The 20,995-nt window shown below is 37.2% G+C and overlaps 1 protein-coding gene and 1 non-coding gene across 7 annotated transcripts in view; one reads left to right on the top strand and one right to left on the bottom strand.

The window, feature by feature from the left end:
* The window catches only part of N4BP2 (NEDD4 binding protein 2), an 84,253-nt gene that overhangs the window by 61,155 nt on the left and 2,103 nt on the right, over window positions 1–20,995 (bottom strand). For all 6 annotated transcript variants that reach the window (XR_005215845.1, XM_037829630.1, XM_037829631.1 and 3 more), the window contains exons 2-3: window positions 17,913–19,068; window positions 14,914–15,038 (exon numbers count right to left, since the gene is read on the bottom strand). Coding sequence is in view for 5 of the 6 variants with exons in the window: in XM_037829630.1 (XP_037685558.1) it covers window positions 14,914–15,038; window positions 17,913–19,068 (1,281 nt within the window). In the remaining variant the exon portion in view is untranslated. The remainder of the gene's footprint in view (window positions 1–14,913; window positions 15,039–17,912; window positions 19,069–20,995) is intronic.
* On the top strand, window positions 13,690–13,808 carry LOC119530726. Its single transcript, XR_005216113.1, has one exon. It is a non-coding gene; the product is annotated as a 5S ribosomal RNA (ribosomal RNA).

Below are 20,995 nucleotides of genomic sequence, written 5' to 3'. Positions count from 1 at the left end.
TGCATAAACAGTATAAAATGAGAAGAAAGCTATCACTAAAATGATATCATGCTAAAAGCTACATGGTATCCTGGATCAGATACTGGAACAGTAAAGGAAATTAGTGGAAAAACTGGTGCACTCTAAATAAACTTTGGAGCATAATTAATAGCAATGTACCAAAGTTAATCTCTTAGTTTTGACAAATTTACCATAGTTATATAAGATGTTAACATTAGGGAAAATTGGATAAAGGGTATACAGAACTCTGTACTATCTTTCCAACTTTTCTGTAAATCTAAAATCATTATTACAAAAGGTTTATTTAAAAACAAACAAAGACATAAAAACAACAGAGGGATACAAGTGCCGGACAGAACTTGGAGAAAGGGATGTACGTATTCACTGTTGGTGGGGAAGCAGAATGGTGTAGACTATCTGGAGGACAGTGTGGTGGTTCCACAAGAAGCTAGGTATGCGGGTGCCATAAGGTCCTACAACCTCATTATGTGGTATATACTAGGAAGATCTGAGAGCAGGGACAAGAATGGACATTTGCACACTGGTGTTTACAGCAGCAGTATTCATGATTTGCAATGGATGGAGGTGGCCTAAGGGTACATCGACTGATGAACAGAATGGTGAACTGTGGTGTATGCATACAGTAGAATACTGAGCGGCTACAAGAAGGAAAAAGGAAGCTGTGAGACATGCAACTAGGTGAGTGGATCTTGAGTACAGCGTTTTGAGTAAAATACGCCATAAACGAGGGGACAAACATTATAATGCCTCACTAATATGAACTAACTATAATGTGTAAACTCTGAAAATTGAATCTTAGATCACTGCTTATCAGGGGAAAGCTTATTGTAATAGCCCCTAGATTGTAAGCTCTTAGAGCAGTCACATCTATTCCTGAGTTGTAATGGTTATCTCTAAATTCTGAGATGCTGAGCTCCTTGAGTATAACCTGGTCGGTCTCTGGAACTTTGGGTACCTGTGTGACACCTGAGAATAGGAGCTAGAGCGTGGCAGCTATACATGTCAGTATTACCTCATACGGCAACTGCTGAAAGAGCTGAAAATGAGTTCAGACTTCAGTTAGAGATATGAATAAAGTGGATCTGGTTAGGACTAAGGCAAATCAGGCCAAAGGGCAAAAGATGATACTGACTGGGGTTTTTTTGTTTGTTTATTTTTTGATTCTTTTTTTATTGAGATTGTTCACAAACCATACAATTATCCAAAGATCCAAAGTGTACAATCAATTGCCCATGGTACCATCATATAGCTGTGCATCCATCACCACAATTATTTTTTTTCAATTTTTAGAACATTTTCACTATTCCAGAAAAGAAATAAAGACAAAAAAAAAGGAAACTCAAATCCTCCTATACCCCTAACCACCCCCCATCCATTACTGATTCATAGTTTTGGTATACTACATTTGTTAATGTTGATAAAAGAATGTTAAAATACTGCTAGCTGTAGTATATAGTTTGCAATAGGTATATATATTTTTTCTATATGCCCCTCTATTATTAACTTCTAGTTACAATGTCATACATTTGTTCTAGTTCATGAGAGAGATTTCTAATATTTGTACAGTTAATCAAGGACATTGTCCACCACAAGATTCACTGTTTTATACATTCCCATCTTTTAACCTCCAACTTTCTTTGTGGTGACATAGGTGACTCTGAGCTTACCCTTTCCACCACTTTCACACACCATTCAGCACTGTTAGTTATTCTCACAATGTGCTACCATCACCTCTGTCCACTTGCAAACATTAAAGTTCACCCTAGTTGAACATTCTGTTCATAATAAGCAACCGCTCCCCATTCATTAGCCTTGTTCTAGATCCTGGTACCTTATATTTCATGTCTATGAGTTTACATATTATAATTAGTTCATATCAGTAAGACCCTGCAATATTTGTCCTTATGTGTCTATCTTATTCCACTCAGTATATTGCCCTCAAGGTTTCTTCATCAACCCATTTTTTTAAGACGGTTTTGCTCACACACCATACATTCCATCCTAAGTAAACAATCGTTAATTCCCTGTATAGTCACGTATTTAAGTATTCAGCACCATCTCCACTAACTAAATAAGGACATAGTGATTTCTTCCACAAAGGAAGAAGAGTCAAAGAAGGTAGAGGGAAAAAAGAAAAAGTAAAAAGAGAGAGAGAAGAAAAAAACATGACAGCTGGAAAGCAACAAAAGGAAAGATAACATTAAACTAAAGTAGAATAAAGAGTCAGACTACATCACCAATGCCAAGAGTCCCATTTCCTTCCCCTAAGTACCTCCCCTCCATATGCAATTAACTTTGGTATATTGCCTTTGTTATATTAAAGGAAGCATAATACAGTGTTTCTGTTAATTAAAGCCTCTAGTTTGCATTGATTGTATTTCCCCCCCAATCCCACCCTATTTTTAACACCTTGCAATGCTGACACTCATTTGTTCTACCTAATGTAAAAACATATTTGTACCTTTTATTACAATCATTGAGCACCCTAGGTTTCACTGATTTATACAGCCTCAGTCTTTATCTTTCCTCTTTTGTTCTGGTGTTCCACATGGTCCTAACCTTCCTCTTTCATCCATGCTCACAGTCATCTTTGTTCAGTGTACTTACATTGTTGTACTACTATCTCCCAGAATTGTGTTCCAAACCTGTCACTCCTGTCTTTTCCTTTCTGTCTGCAGTGCTTTCTTTAGTGTTTCCTGTAGAGCAGGTATCTTGTTCACAAACTTTGTCATTGTCTGTTTGTCAGAGAATACTTTAAGCTCTCCCTTATATTTGAAGGATAGTCCTGCCAGATATAGGATTCTTGATTGGTGGTTTTTCTCTTTCAGTATCTTAAATATATCACTCCACTTTGAATATATCTCAATAAAACTGTATTTAAAAAAGGTAAATAAACAATAGGAGCTGAGGAACAGTATGGGATGTTTGGGATGTTCTTTTTTACTTTAATCTTTATTCGTATTTTTTGGAGTAACAAAAATGTTCAAAATTGATTGTAGTGATCAATGCACAACTATATGATGATACTGTGAACAACTGACTGTACACTTTGGATGATTGTATGGTATGTCAATATATCTCAACAAAATTGCATTAAAAAAAAGACATAAAGACAAACACCAAAAAAAAAAAAAAGTTAGCTCCTGGCATTCATGGCAAGCTCTGTCATAATACTAGCTGGATACAAACTTAAGGAACAGATAGATGCCTCAGAGTCTAAATTCCAGTGGTAATATATTAAACTATGAAAATATCTAGGTTTCTCTGACTCCCAGGGGTATAAATCTCCCTGGCAACGCAGGACATGACTCCCAGGGATGAACCTGGACCCAGCATCACACGATTGAGAACATCTTCTTGACCAAAAGGGGGATGTGAAATGAAATGAAATAAAGCTTCAGTGGCTGAGAGATTTCAAATGGAGTTGAGAGGTCACTCTGGTGGATATCCTTACACACTATATAGATAACACTTTTTAGGTTTTAATGTATTGGAATAGCTAGAAGTAAATAACTGAAACTATCAAACTCCAACCTAGTAGCCTTGACTCTTGAATATGATTGTATAACAATGTAGCTTACAAGGGATGACAGTGGGTGTGCTGGATTGAATGTATTGTGTCCCCCAAAACACCATTTTCTTTGATGTAATATTGTGTGGGCAGACATATCAGTGTTGATTAGATTGTAATTCTTTGAGTGTTTCTGTGGACATGCGCCCCACCCAACTGTGGTTGATGACTCTGATTGGATAATTTCCATGGAGGTGTTACCCCACCCATTCAGGGTGGGTCTAAATTAAATCACTGGAGCCATATAAATGAGCTGACAAACAGAAGGAACTCAGTGCAGCTGTGAGTGACATTTTGAAGAGCAACTGAGAGTGACATTTTATAGACGAGCTACAGCCAAGAGGGACGCTTTGAGGAATGCACAGAAGCGGAAAGAGTAGCTGCAGATGAGAGACAGTTTGAAGATGGCTGTTGAAAGCAGACTTTTGCTCCAGAGAAGCTAAGAGAGGAAAAACGCCCCAAGAGCAACTAAGTGACATTTTTGAAGAACTGCAGCCTAGAGAGGAACGTCCTGGGAGAAAGCCATTTGAAACCAGAACTTTGGAGCAGACGCCAGCCATGTGCCTTCCCAGCTAAAAGAGGTTTTCCGGATGCCATCAGCCATCCTACAGTGAAGGTACCCGATGGTTGATGACTTACATTGGACACTTTATGGCCTTAAGACTGTAACTGTGTAACCAAATAAACCCCCTTTATAAAAGCCAATCCATTTCTGGTGTTTTGCATTCCGGCAGCATTAGCAAACTAGAACAGTGGGATTGAGAAAAGCTTGTGGATCACACTCCCTTTATCCAGTGTATGGATGGATGAGTAGTAAAATGAGGACAACAACTAAATGAAAAATAGGGTGGGGGGGGATGATTTGGGTGTTCTCTTTAATTTTTTTTGTTTATTCTTATTTTTACTTTTTCTGGTATAAGGAAAATGTTCAAAAAATAGATTGGGGTGATGAATGCACAATTATATGATGGTGCTGTGAACAGTCGATTGTATACCATGGATGACTGTATGATATGTGAATATATCTCAATAAAATGGAATTAAAAAAAAAAAAATCTGGGTTTCAACAAAAGATTACAAAGCCTATAAAGAAACAGGAAGCAACAGCCCAAAAGAGACGATTACAGCATTAGAAACAATCAATGAGAAGGACCAGACCCTGAGCATTCCAGACAAAGCCTTTAGAAACTGATACTAAATATGCTCCAAGAGCTAAAGGAAAACATGGATAAAGAACTAAAGGGAATCAGGAAAACGATAGGTGAACACAAAGAAAATATCAATAGAGGGATGGAAATTTTGAAAAGGAACCAAACAGAACTGAAGACCACAGTAACAGAAATATAAAATTTCCTTGAGGGGTTCAACAGCAAATTGGAGCTGGCAGAAGAAAAAAATCAGTGAACTTGAAGATAAGACAATTGAAATCATCCTAACTGCAGGGCAGAAAGAAGAAAGAATGAAAAAAGTGAACAGAGCCTGAGGAACCTGTGGTACACCACCAAGTGTACCACTATACACACAGTAGGAGTCCCAGAAGGAGAAGTGAGAAAGGGGCAGAGGAAATAGTCAACGGAAGAATGGCTAAGAACTTCCCAAAGTTAATGAAAGACATAACTATACACATCCAAGATGCTTGACGACTGACCTCTAAACAGGCCCAAATAGAACCCACACATGGCATATTCTAACCAAACTGCCAAATGCCAAAAATAGAGAATTCTGAAAACCACATGAGAGCCTCAATAAGAATAAATGCCGATTTCTCATCAGAAACCATGGCAGCAAGAAGGCAGTGGGATGACATATTTAAAGTGCTGAAGGCAAGAAACCAACGAAGAATTCTAAATCTGGCAAAACTGTCTTTCATAAATGAGGCAGTGATTAAAACATTCCAGATAAACAAAAGGTGAGCATGTTCATCACTACTAGACTAGCCCCAGAAGTGATGCTTTTCTGCAGATTGAAAGGAAAGGGCAATAGAGAATAAATCAAAGCCACATGAAGAAATAAAGATCTCTAATACGGGTAAAGATATGGGTAAATATAAATGCCAGTATCATATTTTTGGTTTGTAACTCCACTTTTACTTCCTACAGGATCTAAAAGGCAAATGTACAAAATGCAATGGTAGGTCATCTCAGGGGCAAGACGGCGGACTGGTGAGCTGTATGTTTTAGTTACTCCTCCAGGAAACTAGGTAGAAAGCCAGGAACTGCGTGGACTGGACAACACAGAGCAATCTGACTTTGGGCATACTTCATACAACACTCATGAAAACGTGGAACTGCTAAGATCAGCGAAATCTGTAAGTTTTTGTGGCCAGGGGACCCGCACCCCTCCCTGCCAGGCTCAGTCCCGTGGGAGGAGGGGCTGTCAGCTCCGGGAAGGAGAAGGGAGAACTGCAGTGGCAGCCCTTATCAGTAACTCATTCTACTGATCCAAACTCCAACCATAGATAGACTGAGACCAGACACCAGAGAATCTGAGAGCAGCCAGCCCAGCAGAGAGGAGACAGGCATAGAAAAAAACAACACGAAAAACTCCAAAATAAAAGCGGAGGATTTTTGGAGTTCTGGTTAACATAAAAAGGGGAAGGGCAGAGCTCAGGCCCTGAGGCTCATATGCAAATCCCAAAGAAAAGCTGATCTCTCTGCCCTGTGGACCTTTCCTTAATGGCCCTAATTGCTTTGTCTCTTAGCATTTCAATAACCCATTAGATCTCTGAGGAGAGCCCTTTTTTTTAATCCTTTTTTTCTTTTTCTAAAACAATTACTCTAAGAAGCCCAATACAGAAAGCTTCAAAGACTTGCAATTTGGGCAGGTCAAGACAAGAGCAGAACTAAGAGAGCTCTGAGACAAAAGGCAATAATCCACTGGCTGAGAAAATTCACTAAACACCACAACTTCACAAGAAAAGGGGGGTGTCCGCTCACAGCCATCATCCTGGTGGACAGGAAACACTCCTGCCCATCGCCAGCCCCATAGCTCAGAGCTGCCCCAGACAACCCAGTGTGACGGAAGTGCTTCAGATAACAGGCACACACCACAAAACTGGACGTGGACATTATCCTTCCCTGCAACCTCAGCTGACTGTCCCAGAGTTGGGAAGTGGAGCAGTGTGAATTAACAAAGCCCCATTCAGTCATCATTTCAGCAGACTGGGAGCCTCCCTACACAGCCCAGCAGCCCAGAACTGCCCTGGGGGGACGGCACTCACCTGTGACATAGCACAGTCATCCCTCAACAGAGGACCCGGGGTGCACAGCCTGGAAGAGGGGCCCACTTGCAAGTCTCAGGAGCCATACGCCAATACCAAGGACTTGTGGGTCAGTGGCAGAGACAAACTGTGGCAGGACTGAACTGAAGGATTAGACTATTGCAGCAGCTTTAAAACTCTAGGATCACCAGGGAGATTTGATTGTTAGAGCCACCCCCCCTTCCTGACTGCCCAGAAACACGCCCCATATACAGGGCAGGCAACACCAACTACACACGCAAGCTTGGTACACCAATTGGACCCCACAAGACTCACTCCCCCAGCCACCAAAAAGGCTAAGCAGGGGAGAACTGGCTTGTAGAGAACAGGTGGCTCGTGGATGCCACCTGTTGGTTAGTTAGAGAAAGTGTACTCCACGAAGCTGTAGATCTGATAAATTAGAGATAAGGACTTCAACTGGTCTAAAAATCCTAAAAGAACCCTATCAAGTTCAGCAAATGCCACGAGGCCAAAAACAACAGAAAATTATAAAGCATATGCAAAAACCAGACGATATGGATAACCCAAGCCCAAGCACCCAAATCAAAAGACCAGAAGAGACACAGCACCTAGAGCAGCTACTCAAAGAACTAAAGATGAACAATGAAACCATAGTACGGGATACAAAGGATATCAAGAAGACCCTAGAAGAGCATAAAGAAGACATTGCAAGACTAAATAAAAAAATGGATGATCTTATGGAAATTAAAGAAACTGTTCACCAAATTAAAAAGATTCTGGACACTCATAGTACAAGACTAGAGGAAGTTGAACAACGAATCAGTGACCTCGAAGATGACAGAATGGAAAATGAAAGCATAAAAGAAGGAATGGGGAAAAAATTTGAAAAAATCGAAATGGACCTCAGGGATATGATAGATAATATGAAACGTCCGAATATAAGACTCATTGGTGTTCCAGAAGGGGAAGAAAAGGGTAAAGGTCTAGGAAGAGTATTCAAAGAAATTGTTGGGAAAAGCTTCCCAAATCTTCTAAACAACATGAATACACAAATCATAAATGCTCAGCAAACTCCAAATAGAATAAATCCAAATAAACCCACTCCGAGACATATACTGATCACACTGTCAAACACAGAAGAGAAGCAGCAAGTTCTGAAAGCAGCAAGAGAAAAGCAATTCACCACATACAAAGGAAACAGCATAAGACTAAGTAGTGACTACTCAGCAGCCACCATGGAGGCGAGAAGGCAGTGGCACGATATATTTAAAATTCTGAGTGAGAAAAATTTCCAGCCAAGAATACTTTATCCAGCAAAGCTCTCCTTCAAATTTGAGGGAGAGCTTAAATTTTTCACAGACAAACAAATGCTGAGAGAATTTGCTAACAAGAGACCTGCCCTACTGGAGATACTAAAGGAAGCCCTACAGACAGAGAAACAAAGAAAGGACAGAGAGACTTGGAGAAAGGTTCAGTACTAACGAGATTCGGTATGGGTACAATAAACGATATTAATAGACAGAGGGGAAAAATATGACAAACATAAACCAAAGGATAAGATGCCTGATTCAGGAAATGCCTTCACGGTTACAACGTTGAATGTAAATGGATTAAACTCCCCAATTAAAAGATACAGATTCACAGAATGGATCAAAAAAAATGAACCATCAATATGTTGCATACAAGAGACTCATCTTAGACACAGGGACACAAAGAAACTGAAAGTGAAAGGATGGAAAAAAATATTTCATGCAAGCTACAGCCAAAAGAAAGCAGGTGTAGCAATATTAATCTCAGATAAAATAGACTTCAAATGCAGGGATGTTTTGAGAGACAAAGAAGGCCACTACATACTAATAAAAGGGGCAATTCAGCAAGAAGAAATAACAATCGTAAATGTCTATGCACCCAACCAAGGTGCCACAAAATACATGAGAGAAACACTGGCAAAACTAAAGGAAGCAATTGATGTTTCCACAATAATTGTGGAAGACTTCAACACATCACTCTCTCCTATAGATGGATCAACCAGACAGAAGACCAATAAGGAAATTGAAAACCTAAACAATCTGATAAATGAATTAGATTTAACAGACATATACAGGACATTACATCCCAAACCACCAGGATACACATACTTTTCTAGTGCTCATGGAACTTTCTCCAGAATAGATCATATGCTGGGACATAAAACAAGCCTCAATAAATTTAAAAAGATTGAAATTATTCAAAGCACATTCTCTGACCACAATGGAATACAATTAGAAGTCAATAACCATCAGAGACTTAGAAAATTCACAAATACCTGGAGGTTAAACAACACACTCCTAAACAATCAGTGGGTTAAAGAAGAAATAGCAAGAGAAATTGCTAAATATATAGAGACGAATGAAAATGAGAACACAACATACCAAAACCTATGGGATGCAGCAAAAGCAGTGCTAAGGGGGAAATTTATAGCACTAAACGCATATATTAAAAAGGAAGAAGGAGCCAAAATCAAAGAACTAATGGATCAACTGAAGAAGCTAGAAAATGAACAGCAAACCAATCCTAAAGCAAGTAGAAGAAAAGAAATAACAAGGATTAAAGCAGAAATAAATGACATAGAGAACAAAAAAACAATAGAGAGGATAAATATCACCAAAAGTTGGTTCTTTGAGAAGATCAACAAGATTGACAAGCCCCTAGCTAGACTGACAAAATCAAAAAGAGAGAAGACCCATATAAACAAAATAATGAATGAAAAAGGTGACATAACTGTAGATCCTGAAGAAATTTAAAAAATTATAAGAGGATACTATGAACAACTGTATGGCAACAAACTGGATAATGTAGAGGAAATGGACAATTTCCTGGAAACATATGAACAACCTAGACTGACCAGAGAAGAAACAGAAGACCTCAACCAACCCATCACAAGCAAAGAGATCCAATCAGTCATCAAAAATCTTCCCACAAATAAATGCCCAGGGCCAGATGGCTTCACAGGGGAATTCTACCAAACTTTCCAGAAAGAACTGACAACAATCTTACTCAAACTCTTTCAAAACATTGAAGAAAATGGAACACTGCCTAACTCATTTTATGAAGCCAACATCAATCTAATACCAAAACCAGGCAAAGATGCTACAAAAAAGGAAAACTACCGGCCAATCTCCCTAATGAATATAGATGCAAAAATCCTCAACAAAATACTTGCAAATCGAATCCAAAGACACATTAAAAAAATCATACACCATGACCAAGTGGGGTTCATTCCAAGCATGCAAGGATGGTTCAACATAAGAAAATCAATCAATGTATTACAACACATTAGCAAGTCAAAAGGGAAAAATCAATTGATCATCTCAATAGATGCTGAAAAAGCATTTGACAAAATCCAACATCCCTTTTTGATAAAAACACTTCAAAAGATAGGAATTGAAGGAAACTTCCTCAACATGATAAAGAGCATATATGAAAAACCCACAGCCAGCATAGTACTCAATGGTGAGAGACTGAAAGCCTTCCCTCTAAGATCAGGAACAAGACAAGGATGTCAGCTGTCGCCACTGTTATTCAACATTGTGCTGGAAGTGCTAGCCAGGGCAATCCAGCAAGACAAAGAAATAAAAGGCATCCAAATTGGAAAAGAAGAAGTAAAACTGTCATTGTTTGCAGATGATATGATCTTATATCTAGAAAACCCTGAGAAATCAACGATACACCTACTAGAGCTAATAAACAAATTTAGCAAAGTAGCGGGATACAAGGTTAATGCACATAAGTCAGTAATGTTTCTATATGCTAGAAATGAACAAACTGAAGAGACACTCAAGAAAAAGATACCATTTTCAATAGCAACTAAAAAAATCAAGTACCTAGGAATAAACTTAACCAAAGATGTAAAAGACCTATACAAAGAAAACTACATAACTCTACTAAAAGAAATAGAAGGGGACCTTAAAAGATGGAAAAATATTCCATGTTCATGGATAGGAAGGCTAAATGTCATTAAGATGTCAATTCTACCCAAACTCATCTACAGATTCAATGCAATCCCAATCAAAATTCCAACAACCTACTTTGCAGACTTGGAAAAGCTAGTTATCAAATTTATTTGGAAAGGGAAGATGCCTCGAATTGCTAAAGACACTCTAAAAAAGAAAAACGAAGAGGGAGGACTTACACTCCCTGACTTTGAAGCTTATTATAAAGCCACAGTTGCCAAAACAGCATGGTACTGGCACAAAGATAGACATATAGATCAATGGAATCGAACTGAGAATTCAGAGATAGACCCTCAGATCTACGGCCGACTGATCTTTTATAAGGCCCCCAAAGTCACTGAAATGAGTCATAATGGTCTTTTCAACAAATGGGGCTGGGAGAGTTGGATATCCATATCCAAAAGAATGAAAGAGGACCCCTACCTCACACCTTACACAAAAATTAACTCAAAATTGACCAAAGATCTCAATATAAAAGAAAGTACCATAAAACTCCTAGAAGATAATGTAGGAAAACATCTTCAAGACCTTGTATTAGGAGGCCACTTCCTAGACTTTACACCCAAAGCACAAGCAACAAAAGAGAAAATAGATAAATGGGAACTCCTCAAGCTTAGAAGTTTCTGCACCTCAAAGGAATTTCTCAAAAAGGTAAAGAGGCAGCCAACTCAATGGGAAAAAATTTTTGGAAACCATGTATCTGACAAAAGACTGATATCTTGCATATATAAAGAAATCCTACAACTCAATGACAATAGTACAGACAGCCCAATTATAAAATGGGCAAAACATATGAAAAGACAGTTCTCTGAAGAGGAAATACAAATGGCCAAGAAACACATGAAAAAATGTTCAGCTTCACCAGCTATTAGAGAGATGCAAATTAAGACCACAATGAGATACCATCTAACACCGGTTAGAATGGCTGCCATTAAACAGGAAACTACAAATGCTGGAGGGGATGTGGAGAAATTGGAACTCTTATTCATTGTTGGTGGGACTGTATAATGGTTCAGCCACTCTGGAAGTCAGTCTGGCAGTTCCTTAGAAAACTAGATATAGAGTTACCATTCGATCCAGCGATTGCACTTCTCGGTATATACCCGGAAGATCGGAAAGCAGTGACACGAACAGATATTTGCACGCCAATGTTCATAGCAACATTATTCACAATTGCCAAGAGATGGAAACAACCCAAATGTCCTTCAACAGATGAGTGGATAAATAAAATGTGGTATATACACACGATGGAATACTACGCGGCAGTTAAGAAGGAACGACCTCGTGAAACATATGACAACATGGATGAACCTTGAAGACATAATGCTGAGCGAAATAAGCCAGGCACAAAAAGAGAAATATTATATGCTACCACTAATGTGAACTTTGAAAAATGTAAAACAAATGGTTTATAATGTAGAATGTAGGGGAACTAGCAGTAGAGAGCAATTAAGGAGGGGGGAACAATAATCCAAGAAGAACAGATAAGCTATTTAACGTTCTGGGGATGCCCAGGAATGACTATGGTCTGTTAATTTCTGATGGATATAGTAGGAACAAGTTCACAGAAATGTTGCTATATTATGTAACTTTCTTGGGGTAAAGTAGGAACATGTTGGAAGTTAAGCAGTTATCTTAGGTTAGTTGTGTTTTTCTTACTCCCTTGTTATGGTCTCTTTGAAATGTTCTTTTATTGTATGTTTGTTTTCTTTTTAACTTTTTTTTCATACAGTTGATTTAAAAAAGAAGGGAAAGTTAAAAAAAAAAAAAAAGAAAAACAAGGAAAAAAAAGATGTAGTGCCCCCTTGAGGGGCCTGTGGAGAATGCAGGGGTATTGGCCTACCCCACCTCGATGGTTGCTAACATGACCACAGACATAGGGGACTGGTGGTTTGATGGGTTGAGCCCTCTACCATAAGTTTTACCCTTGGGAAGACAGTTGCTGCAAAGGAGAGGCTAGGCCTCCCTATGGTTGTGCCTAAGAGCCTCCTCCCGAATGCCTCTGTGTTGCTCAGATGTGGCCCTCTCTCTCTGGCTAAGCCAACTTGAAAGGTGAAATCACTGCCCTCCCCCCAACGTGGGATCAGACACCCAGGGGAGTGAATCTCCCTGGCAACGTGGAATATGACTCCCGGGGAGGAATGTAGACCTGGCATCGTGGGATGTAGAACATCTTCTTGACCAAAAGGGGGATGTGAAAGGAAATGAAATAAGCTTCAGTAGCAGAGAGATTCCAAAAGGAGCCGAGAGGTCACTCTGGTGGGCACTCTTACGCATACTTTAGACAACCCTTTTTAGGTTCCAAAGAATTGGGGTAGCTGGTGGTGGATACCTGAAACTATCAAACTACAACCCAGAACCCATGAATCTCGAAGACAGTTGTATAAAAATGTAGCTTATGAGGGGTGACAATGGGATTGGGAAAGCCATAAGGACCACACTCCACTTTGTCTAGTTTATGGATGGATGAGTAGAAAAATAGGGGAAGGAAACAAACAGACAAAGGTACCCAGTGTCCCTTTTTACTTCAATTGCTCTTTTTCACTCTAATTATTATTCTTGTTATTTTTGTGTGTGTGCTAATGAAGGTGTCAGGGATTGATTTAGGTGATGAATGTACAACTATGTAATGGTACTGTAAACAATCGAAAGTACGATTTGTTTTGTATGACTGCGTGGTATGTGAATATATCTCAATAAAATGAAGATTAAAAAAAATGCAATGGTAAATCAATGGTTTTAGATTCATAATGTATAAACATGTAATGGCATGTGAATGCTAGTAAGTACAATAGAGTTTCTTTGGGGACAATGAAAATGTTATAAAATTGACTGCAGTGATGGTTGCCCAGTTCCGTGAAATATGGTTAAAAACCACTTAATTGGTCTACGGCCATACCACCCTGAATGCACCCAATCACGTATGATCTTGGAAGCTAAGCAGGGTCGGCCCTGGTTAGCATTTGGATGGGCGACCACCTGGGAGTACCAGGTGCTTTAGGCTTTCAAAAAAATAAATAAATAAATATTTAAAAAATTTTTAAAAATTCAAAAGTAAAAAAAAAATTTTAAAACCATTAAATTGTACACTTTAAATGGGTGAAGTGTATGGTATGTGAATTACATCTCAATAAAGCTGTTAAAACACAAAAGTCCTGTTAACTTAGTGTAATTATTATCATTATTGCTGTGGTTGTTGCTATTGTAAGTGAATGCTGAATGAGTGCTAAGCACTTTTCATTCTCATTCAACCTTTACAACAATCCTGACAGTTGAGTATTATTATTCCTTTTACGGATGAAAACACCAGTTCTTAAGAGAGTATAAGTAATTTGCACAAGCCACACAGCTAGTTAAGTGGAGAATCCAGGTTTGCTCATTACCATAATGCCTCCTTTATTTTTACTTTTTTTGTTGGAATTTTCATAATTCCTGATGCCTCACTTTAATTTTTAGTGGAAAAAAGCATAGGAAAATTTAACAATGTCTGAAGCTGGCAAACTCAAGAATCCTCTTCACAGAGCATTTACAAAGCAAAGTAAAATATTATCTATGTTCACCACATAAAATTCAAACTATGCAAATAATTAAACCTTTAATGAAAAACCATCTTCAGTAAATAGATAGTACTAATAAGGAAATTAAGGTTTTACCGATGATCTCCCTACAGATTCAGTTTGAGGAGTGCCATCTTTACTCTCACAATATCCTCCTAAGAACTAAACCAATCTAGAGAAGCCCAATAGTTAATGATGTCAATTCCATTTTAGGAAACAAGAACCAGAGCCTACCAGATAAATGTGACCTCCCTGAGCTATTCTGGGACCCAAATAAAAAATCAGATTTACTTCTAACAACATCCCAATTTATAAAATAAAATTATTAAATAAACAGTTATATAGCTTTTAAATGTGCTATACAGTGTACTCAGCATTTCACAAAAGTTATAGCTCATTTAATCCTCATAACAATCCTATGAGATAGAACTACATCTTTTACCTCTCACTACGCATATATATAACTTTTAAAAAGTAATATGTGTCAAATACCAAGTGAGTTTTTTCTTTATATTACTCAATATTATCCAAGAATCTGATGTCTATTCTTACCACGATTCTGGTTCCATTCATGTGCTTCTCCTAAGTACTTTACATCAAACTGGTACTGTCCATTTATATAAAAATAATCATCAGTACTAAGAATGATCCCAGCCGGATTATCCTTTTGCAAAGTCCTATGAATGAAAAATGGAATTGTTTTCATTAATTTTTCTTTCTAAATTCTCTCTCCTAATTTTTACAAGGTCATAATCCAAACAAAAATTTCAAGTTACTATTATATAAAGGAGAATACTATAATATTCATCCAAATCATTAGAAATCCTCTATGCAGAAGTTTGACTCCCAAGAAAACTGTCCAAAGGCAGGTCTATTTTTACTTTATATAAATTATTATTCAGAAACTTAAAAAACTAATTATTATAACAAGACTTTTATCCTTAAGTATGAAGGTTTCAAGATTAATGCATTATTAATTATAAAAAAAAACTAATAGCATTCCCTCAGCTGATAACGTGCTATACATTGAACTACTTCATCCACTAGAAGCAGGAGGTAACTGCTTAGTAGGCAGGTACTAAGATAGAACAGATATTCAAAAACTCTTTGCATATTGCTATAAATTTAGTGAACATGCCAAAAACATCGAAAGATATAATTAATAGATTAACATAATGTTAAATAAAATTATACGAAGTTAAGATTGGTTTTCTTACCATCTCTCTTGATTCTCAAATTCATCTTCTACATAATAGGAATACATGAGAAAACTAAGCAAATAAAATCCACAGAGACATTACTAACACTACTACCTTTGATCATTTATAAAATATCCTTTATATCATTTATCCTCACCTCCTGAAATACGTATAAACATATCTAAAACTAAAATATATCTTTTGAATTTAATTAATTTCCTTTAGTATCTACTACGTGCCAGGCACGGTTCTGATCTCTAAGAATACATCAGTGAACCAAGAAGACAAAAATTCTTGCCCTCATGGAGCTTATATACTTGACCCCACCTTCTAAGACACCTAAATTTATCCTCTTCTCTTTTATCTATGTTTCTCCTTCTCTAACACTTCCTCTTTTCTTTCGCCTTTAAACATGCACATATCTCATCTATCTTAAAAAAAAAAGTATAACCAAAATTAAGAACCCCTTTCATCTATTACCCAACTTCTCTCCTTCCCTTAACTGCTTCATTATTCATGCTTCCTTGACCCTTATTTTCTACCTTCACAATTGTTTTTTAAGACATCCATTCGTAACCTTCTTTCCAAATAAATCCAAAAGCCTCATTTCCTTGAGTTTACAGAGTTTAACTCTGTGGACCATTCTCTCCATGAAAACTTTATGTCTCTGCATCATCCTAGTTACCTCTCTCTTCATTCAAAAAATTTCTAAGTTCCTACTTTGTAACAAAAACTTCTTTCTCTTCCCATTCTCTACCTGAAGCTGCCTCTGATTCCAAGGCCCCTGAAACCTAGTTCTTCAAACCTGTCTCACAGGCCCATTACATTTTAAGGCACTGTATCAACCATGTTTTCTAGCTTCTGTAAATTGATACTTCAACATCCATAGGTGCGCCAGGTGACCAAGCCCCACCTATATAGCTGCTATTCCTAGATAATTCTGCCGCTAGCACGCTTACAAGTAAACAAACTCAAAATGGCAGGGGATTCTGCTTTCAAATACAGCCAACCAATCCCATGTTGGTGTACTCCTGCCTCACCCTCACTCACTTCCCACACACAAAGAAAACACACAATAAAGGCACTTGCCCACAGTTCTGCCCTCTCTCTTTCTTGTCTGCCTCGTGTCCAACCTTGGTGATTTCCCCATGTGGCACTGTATGGCCATGCAACGTCCTCCCCAGGAAACTGTGAATATAATAAATCTTTAGAAATCTTCCAGTCTCTCCTCTCGATCTACACCTGGCCTTACTATATCTCACACAAAGTAATATGAGCAACACAGGTACCACCTGTAGGTCCAATCTCTCATAAAATGCAACACCATAACTGATTATAATATTCTTAACATTAAATTTAAATGTTTGTTATTATTATTAACACAGAGAAGACTAATATGGGTCTACAGAAAGATATTCTTACAAGTGTACGAGCAGAATATGTGGAAATTTACTAGAAGATTAATCCAAAGAAAGCATATCAAAAAACAACTTAAAATGAGCTTGTCATGGACATTCCCAGAATATATATGCTTACTCTAAGACTAAATATACCCAGGATCAAATTTAAAAGACCCAGCAAGAACAGAGGAGGGATAAGTTAAAACTAGGAAGAGAAAAAAAAACACAAGCACTGGAAAATAAAATACACTACATGTAAATCTTCTGGAATTTAAAGGGTGGACAGGGAACTATAAAGAAGTACTCCTAAAACCATTAAAAAAAAACTACCTCTAACCTTGAATCCAATCTCCCAAACCAAGGCACCATGGATTTGTCCACAACCCACCATAACTACAAAGAAACATAGATGGATATATGAAATAAAATAATTGAGGATATGGTATTTTGCCACAAATAAATCCATTGAAAATCAAAGTTCTCTGTCAGTGATTCATCCTAAGCTCTCTTCCCTCAAATCAAATATTTCTAAAAACATTATCTGACCAACATGCTACAATCCCAAATTCACAACTACCAGAATTCTGTTAGAAGTCTTCTATTTCAGATCTCCTTTCCACAAATTCAGAACCAATTATGAGTTGAAATCATCCCTCTCCCACTCAAATTAACTCTCTCCCATATAAAGCTATTGCTATTGATTTTGCAAGCTCGCAATCTTGGAATCATTTTTAGTTCTTCCTTCTTTACGTTTCTTAAAAAGATATTCTGAGATGAAAGAATTCAATGAAAATTTCTGAAGAAAACAGTAGCATTATCTACAAAGCTAAGAAAAAACTGGTAGAAAAGAAACATTTTAGGGGTTACTAAGTAGCACTGTTAAAAGTATTTCATATATTCAAACTACCTATTATAAACATCATACATTATACTCTTTAAACTTAATTCATACCTTGCCAAGAAAGATTTCCCTGATCCTGGAAGACCTCTGAGAAGAACAAGAACTAGTCCAACATAAGATGTCTTCTTTCTGACAGCCTGAGAAACTGGAGTTTCTCGTACGTGATAAGCACTTGTTCCCTCTTTGTTTCTCCATACCTTTGTTGCGGAAGTGTGAGAAATAACAGAGGGTGGAAATGTATAGCTGACAGGTCTCCAGTGTGCAGCTGTGGTCATGACAGGAGTCACAAAGCCACGGTTTCCTTGAAAGAGGTCAAAAGCAGGAATCATAGGATTCCACATAGGTGGAGGTGGAGGAGGAGGCAGCAGTAAAGGGAGAGGGGTAAGTACTGGACAGTATTTCACATCCTTTCCCTTTGGTGGCCGTTCAGTATGTTTGCGTGGTTTGAAACTGAACACTTCAGAAGGTACAAACACATCAGGGACAGAAATGGATTTCTGATCCCCATCTGCAGCAAGTAAATCAAGCCCTGGATTTTGTGCAGAAAGATTTAAAGGAGACTGAGGTTCACTGGCATCCAAATCTACAGGGACTTGAAAGAATTGAGCCTCAGTACACTCAGATTCTAAGAGTTCTTTCTGTCTTTGATCAAGATTGCTACAAACCACGACAGAGTCATCTGGTACATTTAAAGAACTACTGAGAAGAGAATCTTCAGGACAGTCATCTTCCATTGACAATGTGTTATTGCTCACAAAACTTTCGGACTCATTCAAAACCGAATGTGAAGTTAAATGGTTTGCACTTAATGTAGAAGCAGAGTTCTCTAAATTTTCATTTTTCAAATCTGTATTTTGCGTAGAAAGAACAGGAATCATACTATTTGAATCTGAATTCATAAACTCACCAGAGTCACTAAAACTATTAACCTCTTGCAAAGGCAAAAATGTGTATACTTGGTCATCGGGAGAATAGTTCAATTTCTCAAAAGCATTCTGTATCAAGGAATCCAAGTCTTCAGTTAGCTGCATGTCCAAAAATGAATCCAGTTTTGAATTCTCCCTATTTTCATCAGGACACTTTTCCATTGTATCACTTCCTGCTGCACTTCCTTGGGTCTCAGAAGTAACTAAGCTTTTTAAAGATGATTCTTCTGTCTTGGCATCAGCAGCAGATAATTCTAATAGACAATCCATGGCATTTTCAACTGTACAACAGCAAAAACAACAAAATTAAAAATATATAAATATATATGTATTCAGAAAATAATAAAATATAACAATTAAAATCCAGATAAAATTATAATGGATTTTACACTGAATGGAATTCAAGTCATTTTTTTTAATTAATATTTTAATAATATGCCAAAGGACAGTGTGAATTAGCAAAAGCTTTGAATTATGGAAACATACAATGGTGTTACTTTCAGACAAATAGTAATAAAGTAGGCCAATAAACTGTCATCAAGTAGAAATTCTTTGAAGAATTCGTTGACTAAGTATACAGAGATCTGTAATCATGTGTATTGTGTATAGAAGGTCCTAAAACCAGTTGATTTATTCAACCAATACTTACCTACTGCATGACATTTTAAATATTAAGTATTTTAAATGTTTTCCTAGTAAATCTAATTTATATTGTCCATGCTAGGAACTTCACTTAAAACTAAAAATATTTATGATTACCTACTACCTATCTGATGTAGTTTGCCCTTCAAGTGTACAAAAATAAATTAGACATAGTCTTTACCACCCTCAAAGGGTTTTGCAGTCTAGTGGAGAACACTAAAGATAATTACATTAAAAATAATTACAATATAATATAATATATAAAACAATACATATTTTTAATAATGAAAAAATGCCAAAGCAGCATATAGGAGAGTAAGGAAACATTTCATACATAGTGATGTGTGAACTGGGAATAAAGATTCAAGAGAAACTTGCCAGACCCAGGAGAAAGGCAAAGGTAGTCATGAAAACACAAAGCATGTTCCAGGTATTAAGAGAAGCTGGTCTGAGGTGGGCACATGGTAGTAAGGTGAATAAGAGAAGGAGACAAAACTGGAGAAGGAGATTAGGTGAAACTGGGAAGGGTCCTGTATGTCTTGCTAAGAAATGTCAATTTCATTTTCTAAGGAAGCGTGAGGGGAACCTACCAGTCATAGTACCTATATATCAAGCTTTGGACTAGAAGCTTTATACACACCTGCTCACTGAATCCTCAACTAACACCAGGAAGTATATTATTCCCATCAAACAGATGAAGAAAATGAAGTGACAGAGCCAAGACGGGAGTGTCTGACTCCAGTGCTGAGCTCTTTCCATTAAAACACAAATAAGGAGCCATTAGAATTTTTAAGCATTTGGTATTTGGTTTTTATTTGTTTGTTTGTTTTGTTTTGTTTTGTTTTTATGTTTAGTTTTGTTTTAAAGAAGATAAATCTGAAAACTGCATAGCACAGTAGGTAACAGCTCTGGGTCTGGAGTCAGATCACCTGCATTTAAATCCCAGTTTCCCTACTTGCTGGTCATGACACTTTGACCAAGTTACTTAAATTCCCTAAACGTCAATGTTCTCACTTGCAATATGGGGATAATAAAATCACCTACCTCATAGGGTTGTTGTGAGGATTAAATGAAATAATCCATGAAAAAGTGTTGTACACAAGGCACCCAATTAATGTTCCCTTAAGAAGAAAAACAAAGAAGGGATGGAGGGGCCAAGCCTGGCAAACAGACCAGTTAGGAGATTATAGTAATACTACAAAGGGTAAAAGCCCTAAAAATGGAAAAACTAAAATACAGGAGGCAGTTCTATGAGAAAATCTACATAACGGAAAAATTGCAAAAGATCCAATTTACATGAATATAATGAAAAACAACATTAATAAAAGAAATTTAAAACACCAACATAAGTAAATGAATAAATAAATAAATAAATATATAAACAGAAAGTCCATACACAGTTTGTTGGAAAAATTTAAACTAAGTATAGAAACAACCAAAACATGAATAAACGATTTACACAATAATTAATGAACAATCATTTATAAAAATGTTCAACAGTTCTTTTCACCAAAATAAATAAATAAATAAAAACAAAAACAAAAACCCCACAAATTGATAAAATGT

Source organism: Choloepus didactylus, chromosome 3 (assembly GCF_015220235.1).
Source record: "Choloepus didactylus isolate mChoDid1 chromosome 3, mChoDid1.pri, whole genome shotgun sequence".
NCBI lineage: Eukaryota > Metazoa > Chordata > Mammalia > Pilosa > Megalonychidae > Choloepus > Choloepus didactylus.
Note: the sequence above shows the minus strand (reverse complement) of the source record. Positions and strands in the feature narration are given on the sequence as shown.